The sequence below is a fragment of the Typopeltis vanoorti genome, chromosome 20 (genome assembly GCF_054136105.1).
Source record: "Typopeltis vanoorti isolate ZY-2024b chromosome 20, IOZ_Tvanoo_1.0, whole genome shotgun sequence".
NCBI lineage: Eukaryota > Metazoa > Arthropoda > Arachnida > Uropygi > Thelyphonidae > Typopeltis > Typopeltis vanoorti.
In genome coordinates this window covers 107,538,170-107,557,236 of record NC_143568.1, presented here as the reverse complement: position 1 = coordinate 107,557,236, position 19,067 = coordinate 107,538,170, and the positions used below count along the sequence as shown (strand labels likewise).

General features: G+C 35.3%; 1 protein-coding gene across 1 annotated transcript in view; it reads right to left on the bottom strand.

Annotated features, from left to right (window-relative positions):
• The window catches only part of Nup107 (nuclear pore complex protein Nup107), a 304,699-nt gene that overhangs the window by 231,581 nt on the left and 54,051 nt on the right, over nt 1–19,067 (bottom strand). The window contains exons 6-8 of the mRNA XM_090410299.1: nt 14,681–14,772; nt 3,520–3,584; nt 1,646–1,775 (exon numbers count right to left, since the gene is read on the bottom strand). Of these exons, the coding sequence (XP_090266425.1) occupies nt 1,646–1,775; nt 3,520–3,584; nt 14,681–14,772 (287 nt within the window). The remainder of the gene's footprint in view (nt 1–1,645; nt 1,776–3,519; nt 3,585–14,680; nt 14,773–19,067) is intronic.

Here is a 19,067-nt window from a genome sequence, read left to right as displayed (position 1 = left end):
TCTCTTGCTTGCCATATAGCAGTAAAATTCCCTTGACATGAACAGCCAATCTCCTTTCATACTGCATCTTTTCTTTCTTTACCATGCTTGTCACCTTTCTAGCCTGCACTACACTCTTCATGGATCTGATCACCACCAACTGTCTTGTGCCTCCTCCATAGCATTTTCATTTCCAGAACAGCTTGCTTGTCACTGTTCATCCATTTCACTCCTGCTCTATTTACCTGCTTAACTCTTGGTATGCAGTTATACACTGCTTTTGTCAGATATTGCCTTGTGAGTTTCCATGCATTGTCAAGATCTTTTTTGTTCAGCTCATCTACCCAATGTACTAATGCTAACTGACTACAGAGCTTCCTATAATCACCCAATTTATATTTCCACACATAACCATTTTTGGCAGCAACCGTTTCTTGTTTCATCACTTCCCAAACAAGCACTTCATGATTACTTTCACCATCAGTGGCAGTGTCATCACCTCATTAACAATTACATTTTGTGAAATTATCACCAAATCCAAAACATTAACACCTCTACAAAATAATAAATTTATTTGGTGATATTTTGCTGGTTTTATTCTTAGTATCTTCAGAGAATAAATAGTTTGTCACAGTAAGTAAATAGCAACAATTAGTTAATAGTGGAAACAGTTTAAAACTGTAACAGACAACACAAAGAACTAAATTTCTAACTGGAGCCCCTATTGCTGGATAAAGAGAGTTTAACAAGTATTATTTGATCTTAAAGTGAGTATCTCTCAGACCACCACCTTGCTTATTGGATGCCAGAAGTGAAAAACATTTTGTGCTTAGTCCCTAGAGGAGGGTTCTGGATTATGTAAAAACTAAATAAAAAATAGACAAGTAATAAAAACATGAAAAACATCCTTAGCTTGTCAGGATTACTGATTATCACATTAGTACTGTGCCTGTCCACAGTACTAATGTGATATGGATTTAAAAGCTTCTGTTGATGGAAATAACATAAATGGGGGGGGGGGGGTAAGGGAAAGATACTTTTTTTTTGCAGGCATCTCAACAGGTGTATCATTCAACTTAGCTTGATCCCATTTGGTATATACTGGAAAATTTTGTATTTCTGAAGGGACAACTGTAAAATAAATATAAAATTGAGGAAAGACTAAAAGCAAGAAAGCAAAAACTGTCTAATCTACAGAACAACATAGGTTGGCTTAAAACTTTGAAAATGGATCTAGAACTTTGTTTATTCTTACTTAAAAAGCAAGATACACTTAAAATTGTAAACATAAATGAACAATCATTGATATCAATAGATTCATCAAAATACTGTAATGCAGTGGTCACCAGTGAGCATGAGCATAATCATACACATATACTGCATTTATGATGTAGGATATGTATTTTTCAGTCAACCAAACCATTACGATTTTGAGTAAGTCCAATAAATAAACTGCAAAATATGGAAAATCCACAAAGTTCACATTTTGGGAGGGCCAACCAAACTTCAGTATACCAAATTTGGTGAATCTATCTCATTATTTAGGATACTGATGAAAATATATAACAGATAAAGTGAATCGTTAACACAGAGATGTAACAATAAAAAAGTTAGCAGCAAGAATTATCACAACTAGTCCAAGAAATAATTATTTTCTAAATCTTACAATGAAATCCATAGGATCATCACAGTCGTCCTTGGGAGAATCCAATCTATCTTGATACAGAATTCGAAGCAAACTCCATGTATTTTTTTCATCCTCAAGCAAATTAGAAATCCTTAAAACTTTAGAAAATCTGAAAAAAATATTTTAATAAATAAACCAACTACTGGCAAAATGTGTAAAATTTAATATTTTTTTAAACACCGTATTCATATGAGATTTAAAAAATTAATCTCAGAATCAAAATCTGCATTTAAGAAATATATGTGATATTAATTTATTTAAAATACTAGGGGGGTTCTGCACCCCCCACCAGCGCCCAACCCCCTGAGTTCTGAGCTGGTAAGCCGGTAAGACAAAAAACGTTTCGAATTTTGGCTTATCTTTTTATATATATAGAGTAGATTTACTGTGTAATAAACGTAAATGTGGTACTTAAGGGTCAAAGCTGTATAACTGAGAGGAGACCACCACGTAGCCTTTAAAGGAATGTGGAGAACCGACTAGGGCTTCTGATCTAATGCCCAATTCTCACCTTCTTGTGGTGCACCCTTTTTGGTATCTACCTGGATACTGAACAAACAAGGATGGGCTGGCAATTTAAGATTTAGCAGACCAAATTGTATTCTTGTTGGCTTAAACCACAGTATAAACTGATGATACAACATAACTGAATGTCATGCTGGCTGGGACGTCGCCCAGTTAAGAAAAGCCGCTGTTGTTTTTGACAGGAAACCAGAGTGAACAGCGAAGTCAGCTACTGGAACAAATCCTGAAACACATCCCAACTCAACATCACCAGTGTTTAAGATCGACACTATCAACATAAGAAGCCTGAATGGCAAACAAATAGAGCTAGCTGAGGAATTGGATGAGTACCAGATCGACATAATAGGGTAACTGAAACAAAAAAGACAAAATCTGGTGAGATTTTTCAGAGCAATAACTACAAAATGTTATATTCAGGCAATTATAATCAGGGAAAAGGAGGAGTAGCAATAATATTCAACACAAAATACGAAGCTAATCTTCTTGAATGGAAGGCAATCTCAAGTAGAGTAATGTGGGCAAATATGAGAAAGGGGAACTGGACAATGAGACTTATTTGTGCCTATGGTCTCACAGACGGTTCTACTAAGGTAGAAATGGAGGAATTTTTTGAGGCTAAGTTGGTCCTTGTTGGGGATCTAAATAGCAGAGTAGAAAGTGATTGTCAGACATAGAAAACTATTTTGGGAAAATTTGGAGAAAAGAGCAAAGCTAATAATAATGGCAAATATCTGTTGGATTTCTGCTCAGGACATGGACTGGTTATTACTAACACCATGTTCCAACATAAAAATTATTCTTATATTTGCCCACATCACTCTACTCGATATTGCCTGCCATTCAAGAATATTATTCTCACATTTAGTTTTGAATACTACGGTTACTCCCTCTTTTCACTGATTGTTATTGCTTGAATATAACATTTTGTATTTGTCACTTAGAAATATATCACTTGTTTTTGTCTTTCTTTGTTTAGTCATGCCTATTATGTTGACCTGGTAATTATCCAATTCTTTTCCATTGATGCTTCTTATGTTGATAGTGCCAAACTCTGTTGATGTTGAGTTGGGACATATTCTTGAGATGAATTTTTTTTTTTTTTTTTATCTTTTTCATTTTTTATTTCTTTTTACATACGTATCTACCTATGCATTAAATAAATTATGGCAGAAATGAATTTCAATTTCAATTAAAAAGAATGCATTTATGAGAATAGTTGTATGGCAGGCAGAATTAAGAATTTGAAAGAATAGAAGACATAATCCAATGCTTTATTTATTTTTTACAATCTATTCAATTACGAGAAAAGGTAATAAATAAAAACATACTTATTTTCATTTGAGCCATGGTGCAAGGCCACTTCATGTAAAAAATTCCTTTTCTCCCTGCATATCTAAAGAAGAAAAATCATAATAGAAATGCAGAAAATATTTCAACCCATTTTAAAAACGGACAAATAAACAATTCATTTATAATAAATCACACACAAACACAAACAATAACTGAATTCCAACCACAAGAGATTGTTTATATAAAAATTACTTAGTTTTGGGGAAAATTAGGAAGAAACTTGTGAACGCTAGATTTTAATAATTGTAGGTATATTTTCAGAGAAGCATATAAAGAAAGTAACAGAGGGAATGAACAGAAGATGATGAAAAATTTGTTCTGAGATTGGAACTAGAAGTGACTATTGACAAATAGATAAACTCTGCATGCAGAGTTTATCTATTTGTCTTGGAAACTTCACACACACACACACACACACACACAAAAATAATAATAATAAATAAAATAAAATAATAATAAAAATAAAGAATTCACTTTACAGTTGCATTCACAATACTTGCAATCATATGAGACCTTTATGGAGTGAAGGTAAGGAAGAATGCTATGTATGACTCAATGGGAGGAGCTGAGATTAAATGAGCATAAACAAAGCAAGATATAAATGATCCTTTAGAACTTTCCTTTCTATCACTCCTGGTCCATAAGTCTGCTCCTCAAAAAATTTGATTGCTGAGAAATGGGAATCATGATTCCCACTTCTCTCCACCTCTCTCATTTCAAAGAACGTTTTTTTTCTCATGAGCCATCTTGACCTAGGACTAGTTTAACAAAGGAAATTACAGCACTGAATCACTATTTAGACTTGTTTTGCACATAAAAATAAAATTATAACAACAAAAAATGCCCCTTCTTATTAAGCTATCTTAAACTTAAACCTAGTTTAAAACTATGCCTAGGTTCACACAGAAGAATCAATGCCAGCAGTTCAAATTATTTTGCCAGTAAAATTAACTTAATTGAAATCAAAACTGAACCAAAGGATATATTCTTGTGAATAACCAAATCCCAAATTTTATTAAATACTACCCAGAATGAGTGGAATTATTACAATATAGAGTTGACACAAAAACTGGAATGACTAAACAATAATTCCAGATATTTGAGTAAAATCTGTTATTATCTAATTCCTGATATGTACCCTCAAGGGATGTACAGGATACTATAATAATACCACATGAAGAGTTTGCATTATTACTAACTGCCTATCAATAATTTTCCTCCAAATTACTCTGTTATCCATCAGGATACCAATAGCATCAGATCTTATATTTTGATCTTCAAAAGGCACTTCTAACTGCATCAATTCACCAAGAGCTTGGTGAATTGATGCAGTTAGAAGTGATTCTTTCCGCTCTTGGAAAGAAGCCACCTTACAGCAGTGTATCAAATATAAATAAGATCTTCCTGAAATCTGCCTCTACATTAAGAAATTATTAAACCTTTTGACAAATTTGGAAGCATGAAACAGCCTCAAATCTAGGAAATACTCATCTTCAGACTTTCAGCCCAAAGGTACAGAACACCCAATCTAGTCTAATAGGGGATAGTTTAGGACCACATTTGGTTGCTCTGCTTCAGTCTCATCTAATGGTGGGCATACACATCTGTTCCATAATGATAGCAACTGGTTTGACCAAAATATTAGAAGTATAAATTAAATTATTCTAATTAATATTTATTCTACATTGTAATATTATTAAAAATACCAGTACAAATTTGTTATAGCAATTGTTCCATTTAGTTAAGTAATTCTGAAGGTTTATATACTGAATTTATTTAGGAGGATAACATCATCTGCATAAAGTAAGAGATGGAGATAAAATTGAAGATATTCAACTCCTCCATTTTCATATTTTTTCTCTCTCTCTAAAGCTCAACTTTTTACAGTCTAAGTACCCCAATAGTGAGGTCATCCTTCTTGGGGGACTTCAATGTCCACAACTCATATTGGCTCCCCTTCTCCAGTTTTACTGACCAAGCAGGAAGGGATGCAGAGGTGTTCGCCATCAGCAATGACCTATCTCAGATCACCAATCCTCCCACAATACCAGACAATTTCCTCCAATTTGCCAATATACTTGACCTCTCCTTAACAAGCTCCCTTTCCAAGTATACTCTGGTTGTCGGTTCTCCTCTTGGAAACTCGGACCACAACCTCACACAGGTCTCTTTTGATGCAGAACAACCTACACCTATCAGTTCACAGTCTTGTGTCCATTGGCACTATAAGCCTTGGGAGGCCCTTTGTGACTTCTATTCCTCCTTCCCATGTTCTGACTACTGCTTCGGTTCTCCTGATCCAAACACCTGCTCAGACCGAATAACAGAAATCATCTTCACAGAAATGAAGGCTTTAATCCCCTATTCCACACCAAATTCTCAGCCACCATCCAAGCCTTGGTTCGCAATAAAGTAAGCCAACGCTGTAAAAGAAAACACCTCTGCTTACCACAATTGGCTCAAGACCAAAACTCCAGCTGACCTCTCTGTCTATATTGAAGCTCACAACAGATGCAAAAGAATCATTACCAAGTCCAAGTCAGACTTTAAAAGGGCAGAATGTTGCAAACTTGCCTCCTGCCCAAATGGCAGTTGCTCCTTCTTGTCCCTTGCCATTTGGGCATAACTTCTGCCTACCCAGTTTTCCACCACTCTCACATTAAGATGGTACTGTAGTCACCTCACCAAAAGGCAAGGCCAACTTACTTGCCTTCCAATTCCTGCACTAATGACCTGGGCAAAGTTCCCTCCCCTCCACAAAGAATGGTTCCTTCCATATCTCCCATAGTCATACGATAAAAAAAAAAAAAATCAAAAAAATCCTGAATAACCTGAACACAAACAAGGCATCTATCTGGTCTTGATGGTATCCCATTTATTGTGTTAAAAAATTGTGCCCTAGGGTTAACACCTATCATGTATCGTCTCTTCAATCTATTCTATTCAACTGGCATCTACCTGACAACATGGATGCAGGTCCACATCCAGCCCATCCCAAAGAAAGGTGATAAAAGTCAACTATCTAACTACCATCCAATTGGTCACACTTCTATTCTCTCAAAAATTACGGAGTAGGCCATCAACAACCAAGTAACCAACTAGAGACATACCAACTAATCAGTGATCAGAAGTATTGATTCTGCCGCTCGTGATCTACAGCTAATCTTGCTTTCACCACCCACCCATGAATACAAGCCATGGAAAATTTCGGAGAAACTCACGTGGTTGCCCTCGACATCTCAAAGGCATTAGATAGGGTTTGGCACAGGGGCCTACTCACCAAACTGCCATCAAGTGGATTGCCAACTTTCTTGCTGGTTGTTCCCTATGTGTCATGGTGGATGGCTTACTCTCCTCAGATTTCTCCACCAATGCAGAAGTACCCCATGGTTCTGTTCTTTCACTCACTCTCTTCCTCTTGTATATAAATGACCTGCTCTCACAGACTTCAAATCTTATGCATAGTTTTGTTGAAGACAGTACACTTTATTCATCCTTTTCATTCAACAAACCTGTTAGTGCTCACGTATTAGAATCCTCAAAGACAAGGACTGCCACTTAAACTTCGATGCCACCAAAATCCAGTTCTGCCTGATCTCTTGCAAAAAAAAGCTTGCATCCCTTCCTTTCATTAATACTGATATATCCTAACACAATCAGATTTCCCTTCTTGAACTCACTTGCACCTCTGATCTTTCCAGGCACAACCATATTTCAACTATAGCTTCTGTAGATGCCAAAAAACTTGGTGCACTTTTTCACACAAGACACTACTTCATACCTTCATAGCTGCCAACTCTATACAAAGCCCAAATCTGCCTAGCCATGGAATATTGCTCCCGTATTTGGGGTGGTGCACCAAAATCCTCTCTAAGATTGCCTGATTCTATCCAGAAGAGGGCAATCTGGATAATTAATGATCCCTCTCTCACAACCCCACTTCAATCTCTCTCTCTCTCTCTCTCTCTCTCTCAGACATTCAGTTTCTGCCTTGTGCCTCTTCTACAGATACTCTCATGGACAGTGCTCTGCTGAAATGGCTACTATTATTTCTCCACTCTCCTCCAAAATTGTTAAAACAAGAGGCACTGATAACCAACACCCTTTTACAGTCCATCTACTTCTGGAAGTAGATGGAATAAAAGCCCTTTGGCAGTCTCCCTCGATATATATATATATATATATATATATATATATATATATATATATATGTACACACACACACACGTGTGGATATACATGTGTGTGTATATATATGCGTGTGTATATATACATATATATATATATATACACACGCATCCATACGCCCAACAATGAAGCCAACGAGAGAACAGTTTTGAATGCACAGACTTCAACGTTGAATATATACACACTAACTTTCCATGATGTTTACAGTTATGTCCTCTATGTTTTACTGGTTATTTCTTTTTTAATGTGTACCTGAAGAAGGCTCATACAAGCTGAAACTAGTTGTGCTATTAAACTTTGTTTTCATTTTTCTCAGTTTCTAGTAATTCAATATTTTTAAAAAATTTATATCAACCGAGTAAATCAATCTTCCTACATATATATTTTTTATTAATTTAATTTAAATGACTAAAACACTGAGAATAATAAAGAATAATGTTTAATGGGGACACTACTAATTTCGTTGGTAAACCAACTTCTTCAGGTGTCAAAGCACAAAGAATTATACACAACAATCCAACAGAAACATTACATAATAACAACAACAGATCTACTAGAAACTGTAGTACAGTTTAAATTGGAGTCAGTGCATTTTCAGCTGTATATTTATGCGTGCGTGTGATATTGCGAGAATGCCAGCACTGGACAACAGAGTGATGTGAATCAGATAAACTGTAGCTAAGGCTGCTATTCATATGGGTTGAATCAAGGGTCTTCAACACGGAGAAGGATAGATTTATCAGTCTGTCCGTAGTAAGGTTTTCCACAATTAGAAATAATCTGTATACTCCTGGGAACTGAAGATGGTGATGTTTTTCTTTAGGTTGACTAAGGATAGAACAGAGTTTCGGAAAAGTAGGGAAACATGTTTTGATGTTGAACTTTTTTAAAATTTTAGCCAGTTTGGGAGAGAGAGAGAACTAATGAAAGGCAAGGAGATGTAAGTTCTGGGGTTAGTAGAATCTTCATTAGTTAGTTGACATTGGCGAAAAACAAATTTCTCAATGCTTTTGAAGAGCACAAAAGAGATATATCCTATAACAGAATCCGAGCCAGATTTCTCGCCAGCCACGTCTTGTTCTCTATAAACTTTGATGAAGGCCGCCAACATCAAATAGACTGGTCTCAAACTTCTAATATTCACAAATGTTATGATGAACTTGAAAGACGTATTCTTGAGTCTAAAGAAATTACCCTTGATTCAACCCACATGAATAGCAGCCTTAGCTACAGTTTATCTGATTCGCACCACTCTGTTGTCCAGTGCTGGCATTCTCGCAATATCACACGCACGCATAAACATACAGCTGAAAACGCACTGACTCCAATTTAAACTGTACTACACTTTCTAGTAGATCTGTTGTTGTTATTATGTAATGTTTCTGTCGGATTATTGTGTACAATTCTTTGTACTTTGACACCTGAAGAAGTTGGTTTACCAATGAAACTAGTAGTGTCTCCATTAAACCTTATTCTTTATTATTCTCGGTGTTTTAGTCATTAAAATTAAATTAATTAACATGTTGTTTAACCAAGAAAATTTGAATACGAATATATATATTTTTTATATATACAGGGTGTTCGGGATAAATTTGACATATTTATAATTAATTATATTTTTCCGTAAGTTACATGTATTAACACACACTTCACTTCATTTAAAAGTTTGGACCCTTCTTCATTCATATACAAGATGTCAGAAAGGATGGATAGCTGGAACCCACCTGAATCATGGAAGAGAATAACTTGTATCATGATGATTCGTGCCCGCCATCAAAATAAGGATATTACGACTGCTGCCCAATGCTCCCTGAATACAGTAAAAACAATCAGGCATGAACTAGAGACTTGCAATGGTGACTACGAGGATGTAGCAAGAAGAAAGATCCCTAGCAGACGATCTGATTGCGTTCGTACAGCAGAATTCCTCGCAAATCTGCAGGAACAGGTGTTGAAGAACCCTGGCATTGGAATTCGGGCTTTGTTCGTGGAGTTGCTAACTGTAGTCAAGCCCTGGATAACAAGGGTAGCCAATGGTAGGCTGTATGTATGGCAGCAGGATTCAACCCCTTGCCACACCTCTGGGAAAAGTCAAAAATGGTTGTCTGAAAATTTCTACGACTTCACCAGTCCAAATGTTTGGCCTCCAAACTCCCCAGACCTTAACCCCATGGATTATTTTGTATGGGGCGCAGTTGAAAAAGACACCAATCGCACTTCCAGTAATACAAAAGCCCAGTTAATGGATAAAATTAAAACAGTTTTTGCGGCCCTTCCCAGGGAGACTGTAGCATCAGCTTGTTCGAGGTTCCGAAGCAGAATTGAAGCTGTGATCGATGCTAATGGTGGTTATTTTGAGTAAATCTTGTTGATAGTATTGTAATTAACTCTGCCTGTAATGTTTTTTTGTCAATTCATTAAATTTAATAGATACAAAGAAGATTTTCTTTTTCCTTACGAAACTGTCAAATTTATCCCGAACACCCTGTATAAGCTTACTACCACTTTCCTTCATAATACGATCCATATAGATTACTACCACTTTCCTTCATAACATGATCCATATAGATGATAACAGTACAGATAATGTACACCTGTGTCATTTCACACTTCTTCCTACATCGTTCAATTCTAACTGCTGACTTACAACTTATATGCAGAATATTCTGAATCCTATTTACTGCATATAACTGTAGTGTTTGAAAATGTGATCCTAACAACCTCTATTTGGCCTAAACCTATCTCGTTCTTCTCCAAATTTCACTTCCACAATTTTTCTTAGCCTTTTCTAAAGTATGCTTGCATAATTCTTTCCAGGAAAACACACAGAAGGGATATTCATTTGTAATTCTCACTTTCAAGTTTATTTCCATTTTTACAGATGGTACAATAAAAGCTTGACTACAATTATTTGGAATTTGACCATTTGTGACTAGGCTTTCTGAATTATGCAGTGTACCTACGAGGGATGTTTGAAAAGTTTGGTAAAAAAAATAAGTTAAACACATTTTTTTGGAAAAAATCATCTTTATTTCTCAACAAGTCTCCATCGAGGTCTACACATTTGGTCCAGCGAGTTTCCAATTTTTCATCCCATTTAAAAAGTACAATTTGTCAAATTGTGTGAAATGGTCATTGACAGCCTTGATGACATCTTCGTTCTAAGAAAATGTTTTCCCACCGAGCCAAATTTTTAAGTTTGGGAACAAGAAAAAGTCACATGGGGCCAAATCCGCAGAATGGTGGATGTGGAACCAATTTGAACATCAATTCGTGTAATTTTGCCATTGCAATGGTGCATTGTCTTGATGAAAGAGTACTTTTTTGTGCACCAATCTTGGCCGTTTTTTTATTCAGTTCTTCTTTTAAACGGTCCAACAATGACGCATAATAGATTCCTGTTATTGTCTTACCCTTTTCCAAATAATCTATCATGATAATTCCTTAGGAATCCCAAAAACCAGTGGAAATCACCTTCCCAGCTCACAAAATGGTCTTCACTTTTTTCGGTGCTCTTTCATTGGGCATTGTCCACTGTTTTGACTGTTGCTTGGACTCAGTGTGTAGTGGTGGATCCAAGTTTCATCTACAGTCATGAATCGATGCAAAAAATCCTGCTAATTGTGATTAAACATCGCCAAACACTGTGTTGAAATGTCTTTTGACATGCGTTTTTGATCGACAGTCAACAATTGCAGCACACATCGCGCACACAGCTTTTTCATGTGAAATTTTTCATGCAGGATATTATACACCTGCTCAGTTAGAGATGCCTACAATCTCAGCAATCTCATGCACTTTCACTCGGTGGGATTCCATAACGATACCATGGATTTTGTCAATCATTTCCTTCATAGTGACGTCAGTCAGGTATCCGGAGCATGCTTCAACTTCGATGGACTTATACACCCATGTTTAAACTCATTTATCCAAAAATAAAGTCTTTAATGCTGGTGCAGAGTCCCCATGAACTGTGTCTAACTCAGCTTTGATCTGCGCGGCTGCCCACTTCTTCAAATAAAAGTGTTTTTTAACTCCACAAAACTTGTTTTTCTCCATTTTTATGAAAAATGCCAACATGGTCATTTTAAATGTTTGCCAAACAAGAACTACGCTTCGCATGTCAGTAAAATTTTGCGAGGGATCATGAAAAAGATGATACGTGCTGACACTGGTATGAATGAACGAATTGTGTCGTCTATTAAATTTACTAAACTTTAAACAACCCTTGTACTGTAAAACTCTTATACACCCATATTTAAGCATTTGTCAAATATCATTCTATGTATATATTCCAATTGCATTCCGCTTAAATATTTTCAATCACCATTCTGTCAACTTCTTGTTTCATTTAGCACTGTTTCAAAGTATTTACTCTAGACATCTGAAATATATCTTCAGTTTTATGTCACCTTTATCATCTCTGAACATACAGTGCTCTTTTACAGTGCTCTTTCATCCATTTCTAAGCTTTTTTTTTTTTTTTTTCACTTTCCAATGGGTCTCTGAGGATTGGTTCCTGTTTTCATACTCTTTCATTTTTTTTAAAATAACATTTGTATATTTCACCCTACAGTTCACTTCTGAAAGCTGCTCAACTATTTTTTTTTTATTTTCTCGCACATTTTTCTTTTTCAATATGATATTCAACTTTATCCTGCTCAAAACTAAATAGTGATCACCTATTTCAAATCCCCTGTATGCTCATGTCCTTAAACCAGCATAAAAATATCAACATCGACAATAACATAAGAAATAACAAAAGTCTTATTGACTATGTTTTCTCTCCATGCAGATTTTTATGCTGGAACATGGTGTAAGTAATGACTAGTCTGTGTCCTTAACAGAAATCCTGCAGGTATTTGCATTTATTATTAGCTTTGCTCTTTTCTCCAATTTTCCCAAAAAATGTCTATATGTTTGGTATTCATTTCCTACCCTACTGTTTAGAAAAAGGGCCATCTTCTGTTTCTTGTCACCCAACTTCTCTAATGACTAGAAAAAATTTTCTGCTTTTATCTTAAAAGAAATTTCTATGGGACCATACACACAAATTATTCTCATTATGTAATTCCTCATTTTGACGTTTGCCATTATCACCTACTTGAAACTGTCTACCATTTAAAATTATCTTTGTGTTCTGTGTTCAATACAGTAGCCACCTTTTCCTCTCCCTGATCATTATTATTTATATTGATCCTATACACAGGAGGTCAAAAAAAGCTATAAGCACATCAGGGGTGTGTGAGGTGAATATGGAGATTGAGAAAGAAGCTCACTGACTTTTTTTCTTGGAGTTTCAGGTTGCATTTGCATGGGAATACTTCACGAGAAAGGCTGTTACACTTTTTCCCAATTTTGAATGCCACTTTTTCAAGAATCCCTCACTGGTCGACTGGTACCTTTGACTGATTGCAATCAGAAGTTGAAAACTTCTGATTGCAACCTCTCAGTGTGTAACTTCCTTCTGCCATCTTTATTATGAAGAGAAATTCATGAAATTCTTCAGTGACAATATGCAGCCTCACCATTAATTTTGAGATTGTGGAATGCATAATGATTTTTATAGCAGTGGAACCACCCATACCTTACAGAAAAATGTGTTGGTTGCTTTAAATCTTTCATAAGATCCTCATACAAATCTTCTGCTTTCTCTCATATGGCCATCCCAGAAAAGGCATGTTCTGCTGGTTCTGATGCTTGAGCCATATAGCCAGCATGCTTTCCATCTTCTCAATTGCATGACATCCAGATTTCGTTACCTAGTCATGCTGAGATTCACTGACAACTGACTGTTCATGCGAACTGTATCAGCATTATCATTGTAGAATGACTCAGTCCCATGGCCCTTTGGATGTCAATGCTATGTTCACCTCCATCAAACTGATTCAAAACTTCCAACTTCACTTTTAGAGGTGAAGTTGGAAGTTTTGAATTCTTCACTTAACTTTATTCACATTCTTCTTTTCACTCTTAGTTTCCTTTGTTTTTCTCTTACCAGGCATCTTGCTTAAAAGGCACAGAAGTTATTAGAGATAAAAACAATACCAGATAGACCAATAAGGCAGTAAGGACACAAAATGAACACTGAGTACAGTGGACAAAGGTAGGAAACCAGGCACATGGGCAGAAGCTTCTATGCATTAGGAAACAGCAATAGTCCTTATGTACCCTAATAATGAAACTGTGTATATATGTGAAAATGCAGATAACATGTATAGAGTTACCTGCATTTTGCCTGTTCTATATGTTTTCTGTTAAAAATGCAGCTGTTTTCCATGTTTCCCAATTTGTTACAGCAGTTATTCAATTTAGTTAAGGAACCCTGCAGACCTGAAATGGATTTATGAGTGTAACATCATCTGCACAAAGTAGAGTTCAGATTAAAATATTCAATTTTGATCACTTCCCTTCATAATGCAATCCACAGAGATGATGAAAAAACAGTGGAGATAGTGTGCATCCTTATTTTACATCAAGCCATCTTCCTATATCTCTTTCAATTCTAACTTGATTATAACTTAAATATACACTATATATTACTCTATATGACATGTGTTTTTATCTTGGTACCTTGTCATATGCCTTTTCCAGGATCTACAAAACTCAAATACAGATCACGTTGTATTCTATTCCCATGATCTGAAAGTAAAAATCAAAAATCCTGACATCCCTTACTTGGCCTGAATCCAGCTTGTTCTTCATTAAATTTTGCCAAAATTTCTCTTAGTCTCTTCTCAAGGTAGTAACATGCAAGAGACTGAACAACTTTTCGCATGCGAGAAAACCATTAAAAAAACTAAAAAATACACACAGAAAAATCTGACTGTTGTAATTTTAATAAGTGATACTATTAGAAAATGAATAATATAATAAATCATATACACTCTAAATATGTTGTTTATTTGTAATCTGTAAAATCTTGATAAGTTAATAATATATATTATTTACATTTTCATATTCTTTCAATAGGATGAAAGCCTCATGTTCTCCTGAGTACCTCTTATATAATTCTAGGCAGTCTTCATATAATGAATCAGTAGCTAAAAGAAAATATTAAAAACATAAAATTTGTTAGGATGGGAATTTTCTTTCATCTCACATCTTAAGTTAAAAAATCATGTGACTACTGTGAGTTATATAAACTTATTTATAAGCAGAATTAGTGATTAAAAAAATATCAGTAATTCCGCTCTGACACTAACACTAATTTGACATCAACTTGCAATTCCATATTTAAATATGATTATTTGATAAGCAATGCATAATGCACTGCTTTAAAAATAAAATAATACTGTTATTAAATATAGTTTTCCAGTGACAGTTGGCTTGCATCGAGGGTCAACACCAAGTCCGTTCCTGTTTAATATTGTGATGTGGCCTTGAGGAGGTGAGAGAAAACATGCCTTGGACTATGTTGTATGCAGATGACATCGTCCTGTGTGCAGAATCAAGAGAAGAAGTGGCAGCTAAACTGGAAAGTTGGAGGAAAGTACTGGAAGTGAGAGGTATGAGACTGAGTAGAAGACAGAGTATATGGGTTGCAAAGTGGATGGCAGCTGGGAGACAGATCTGGAGATGGGAGGAAATGTCATCAGGAAGGTCAGTGACTTTAGATACTTAGGTTCAACAATGAAAGAGGATGGTGAGGCTGAGAAGGAAGTGGGATGCAGGATGGAGGAACTGGAGAGAGATGACTGGAGTGATATGTGATAAGAGGGTGCTAATCAATCTAAAAGGCAAAATCTACAGGACAGTAGCGAGACCAGCTATGAAAACTGTGGCCCTGAGGAAAAGTAACATCAGCAGGATGGAGGTAGCGGAGATGAGAATGCTTAGGTGGATGTGCAGTGTGACCAGAAAGGATCGTCTGAGAAATGACTATTTAAGGGGAAACGGTGAAAGTTACGAACTTAGGAGCAAAGATACAGGAGGCAAGGTTGAGATGGTTTGGTCGTGTGATGAGGAGGGAGGAAGAGTATGTGGGAAGAAAGGTCATGCAGATGGATGTGCAGGGGCAGAGGAAGCGCGAACGGCCAAAGAAGAGATGGTGGAAGAGGACTTGAGGATGAAGAACTTGGATGTAGCTACAGCCCAAGACAGGAGGTTGTGGAGGAGACTCACCACAAACAGCGACCCTACTTAAATGGGAAAAGCTGCAGAAGAAGTCATTAAATATATATTAATCTAACTTATGTTCTTATGTACCTACTTCCAGAGGCATTCTTAAAAAATTATGTGAAAGCAAAATTGCTTAAAAATTCTTATAATTATAAAACAGAAGACTTTCTTTGTTAAAAAAATACCCATCTTTCTAGATCGAATCAGAAAAGCTTTATTATAGCAAGTTTCACAAGGCAAATAATATCCACATTTTAAATTTTGAATTTTTTTTATTTTTTTAAGAGAATTGTACATGAAGCTTTGATCAGGACTTTTCAATAGTTTATTATACTGAGAGTAAACTGAATTAAATGCTTCTTGGGTAACTTTTAATGGTGTCATATGAAAACTCCATCACAAATATTGCTCACTTATAGAGCATATTACTGCTTCAGGAAAAAGTGAAAGGCATGAATATCTGTTTGTGATGCACTTTTAAGTTGTAGTTATATAGGCTACTTTAATCTTATTTAAAGTGCAGAACAGTAAGGAGATTACAGGAAATGTATCCGATTTCAATAATGGAACACAAGAAAGTGACTTGACATCTTTTGCTGTGTAACTTAGTATTACAAAAATTATATTCACTGCAAATTTAACTTCCATAAAATTGATTTATTAGGTTTTTATAACAAATATATAAAAAAAAAATGTACTAAAATAAAACCATAAAGAGATTCTAATTCTAATAATTACAGTCCTTTATGGTAAACCTCCTCTTTTTTTTAAAGAATTATTCAACCAGGTTACAGAGATGCTAAATAAGTGGGATTATGTTAAATAAAGATTATTAATTTGACATACCTATGTACATTTTTGAAGATGATAAGTAGTTTAAAGATAGTAAAAAGTCCTTTCGGTAGATAATCAAAGGTAGAAGAAAAAGTTTTTGCCCAGCAAATTACAGAAGAAAACTTTCTCTTTTGCTTCGAGATTGCTCCACATATCAAGAAATTGATTATAATCCAACCAACAGACAACTAAAGAAATTAAATTCTCTCTTAGATGAAGTCATCAGTTTAGATAAAGACACAATTGAAAGACTTAAAACTCATTTTGCAAGACCTCCTAGATTTTATGGTCTTCCAAAGGTTCATAAGATTGACTATCCTCTCCGTCCAATAGTAGATTGTATTGATTCTCCTACTTACCGTATAGCCAAATATTTAGCTAAATTATTGAAATCTTATATTGGCAACTCTAATTCTTTTTTAAAAAACTCTTCACATTTCTTAGATAAATTAAAAAATGTCTCATTACAACCTACAGATCTTATGGTTAGCTTTGATATAGAATCTTTATATCAATTTACCTCTCAAGGAAACTTTAAAATTACTTGCTGACATCTATCCTGAAGACATTATAAAACTGTTCGATTTTGTAATACATTCTGGATATTTCGTATGTCAAAATAAATTTTACAGCCAAGTAGAAGGAACGGCCATAGGAAATCCTCTTTCTCCTGCTTTAGCCAACTTTTATTTGAAACATTTAGAAAATGTTCTCTTCTCATCTATTTTCCTCCAACCATCCTTTTGGGTAAGATATATAGATGACATCTTTACTATTTGGCCTCACAGCAAAAACTCTTTACCTTCTTTTTTAAACAGTATTAATTCCTTGCATCATCATATAAAGTTTACTATGGAAATAGAAGAAAACAACCAGTTATCTTTTTTAGACATTCTCCTCATCTGGTCACCTTCAAATATTCTTACATCTACAGTATACAGGAAACCAACGTTCACAGGTCGTTATATTCTTAAAGAATCAGCCCATCATCCATGTCAAAAAACAGGAATTATAAAATGCCTCATCAGAAGAGCAAAAACAAATTATTCTAGCTTTGATTATCTACAGAAAGAACTTTTTACTATCCAACAACACATGAAACTCAATGGCTTTTCTGAAAAAAGTACTCAACATCTTTTCAATTCTTATAATCTTCCACAAAACAACAAAGTTTCATTACGTCGAGTGCCAATTCCTTATATCTCTGGTATTTCAGAACCTATCACAAGAATTTTAAAGAAATATGATTTAACAGCTACTTATTCACCTATTAACAAATTGTCTTCTCATTTTCCTTCTCCTAAAGACAAACGCTCAACTTTATCTCTTCCTGGAGTACATCAAATTCCGTGCAACTGTGATCTATCCTTTTTTGGACAGACTGGATGTTCTCTTCAAAAAAGAATCCAAGAACATCAATCCTCCATTCTTCACAACAAACCTGAAAAGTCTGAATTGGCTCAGCACGAGATTGAAACTGACCGCAACATCCTTTGGTTCAGGACTCGCCTCTTACATATATCCCGTTATAGGTTTGAACGTATGTTCAAGGAAAGCGTGGAGGCCTTGCTTTCCCAACCTGAATCGTAATGACTGTATATCTATATCAAAAATCTGGGAGTCTAATCAAGATTACTCATTAATTTTTTATTTTATTTTATTTTTTTATTATTATTATTTTTTTAATCATGTCTCTACTTCAAAATATTCTGTTTCATACTTAGTAATATAACATCACACGGCTTGTTCTATTTTAAACGATCTATTGTTAATATTCTAGCTTGTATTTTTTTATAACTGTTCTTGTAATACCACTGAGGATGGTCTGCTATTTCCAGACTGAAATATCTAGTTAATTAAATATCTTTCTTGTGTTTACATGCATTAATCATTCAGTCTTATGTCACAAGTATCCTTAAAAGAGCAAATTATCAGATCTTATATTTCTATCGTCTAAGGACTTTGTACCGTATCAATCCACCTATATCTTGGTCTTCCTCTGGGTCGTTTTCCTGCCAACCTGGCAGAGAACACTTGTTTTGCTAATCTTTCCTCGCCCATTTAAGTGACCATACCACCTGAGATTAGCTCTGCTAACGCATTCCCGGATACTGACAATGTCAAGTTCTTTCCTAATATCCTCGTTTTTAATATGATATTGTCATTGATGCCATCTATTCACACCTCTAATATTTCTCAGGACTCTCATATCTGCGATCTCTTGTCTTTGGTCAAGTGCTTTACTTCTGACCCAGCTCTCAGATCCATAAGTTAAAACTGGTTTGAACACTGTCTTGTATACAGCTGATTTAGTGTTCCGACTAATTTCTCTCTTTCCATATGAATTTATTTATTTGACTTCCTACCATATACCAGCTTTGTT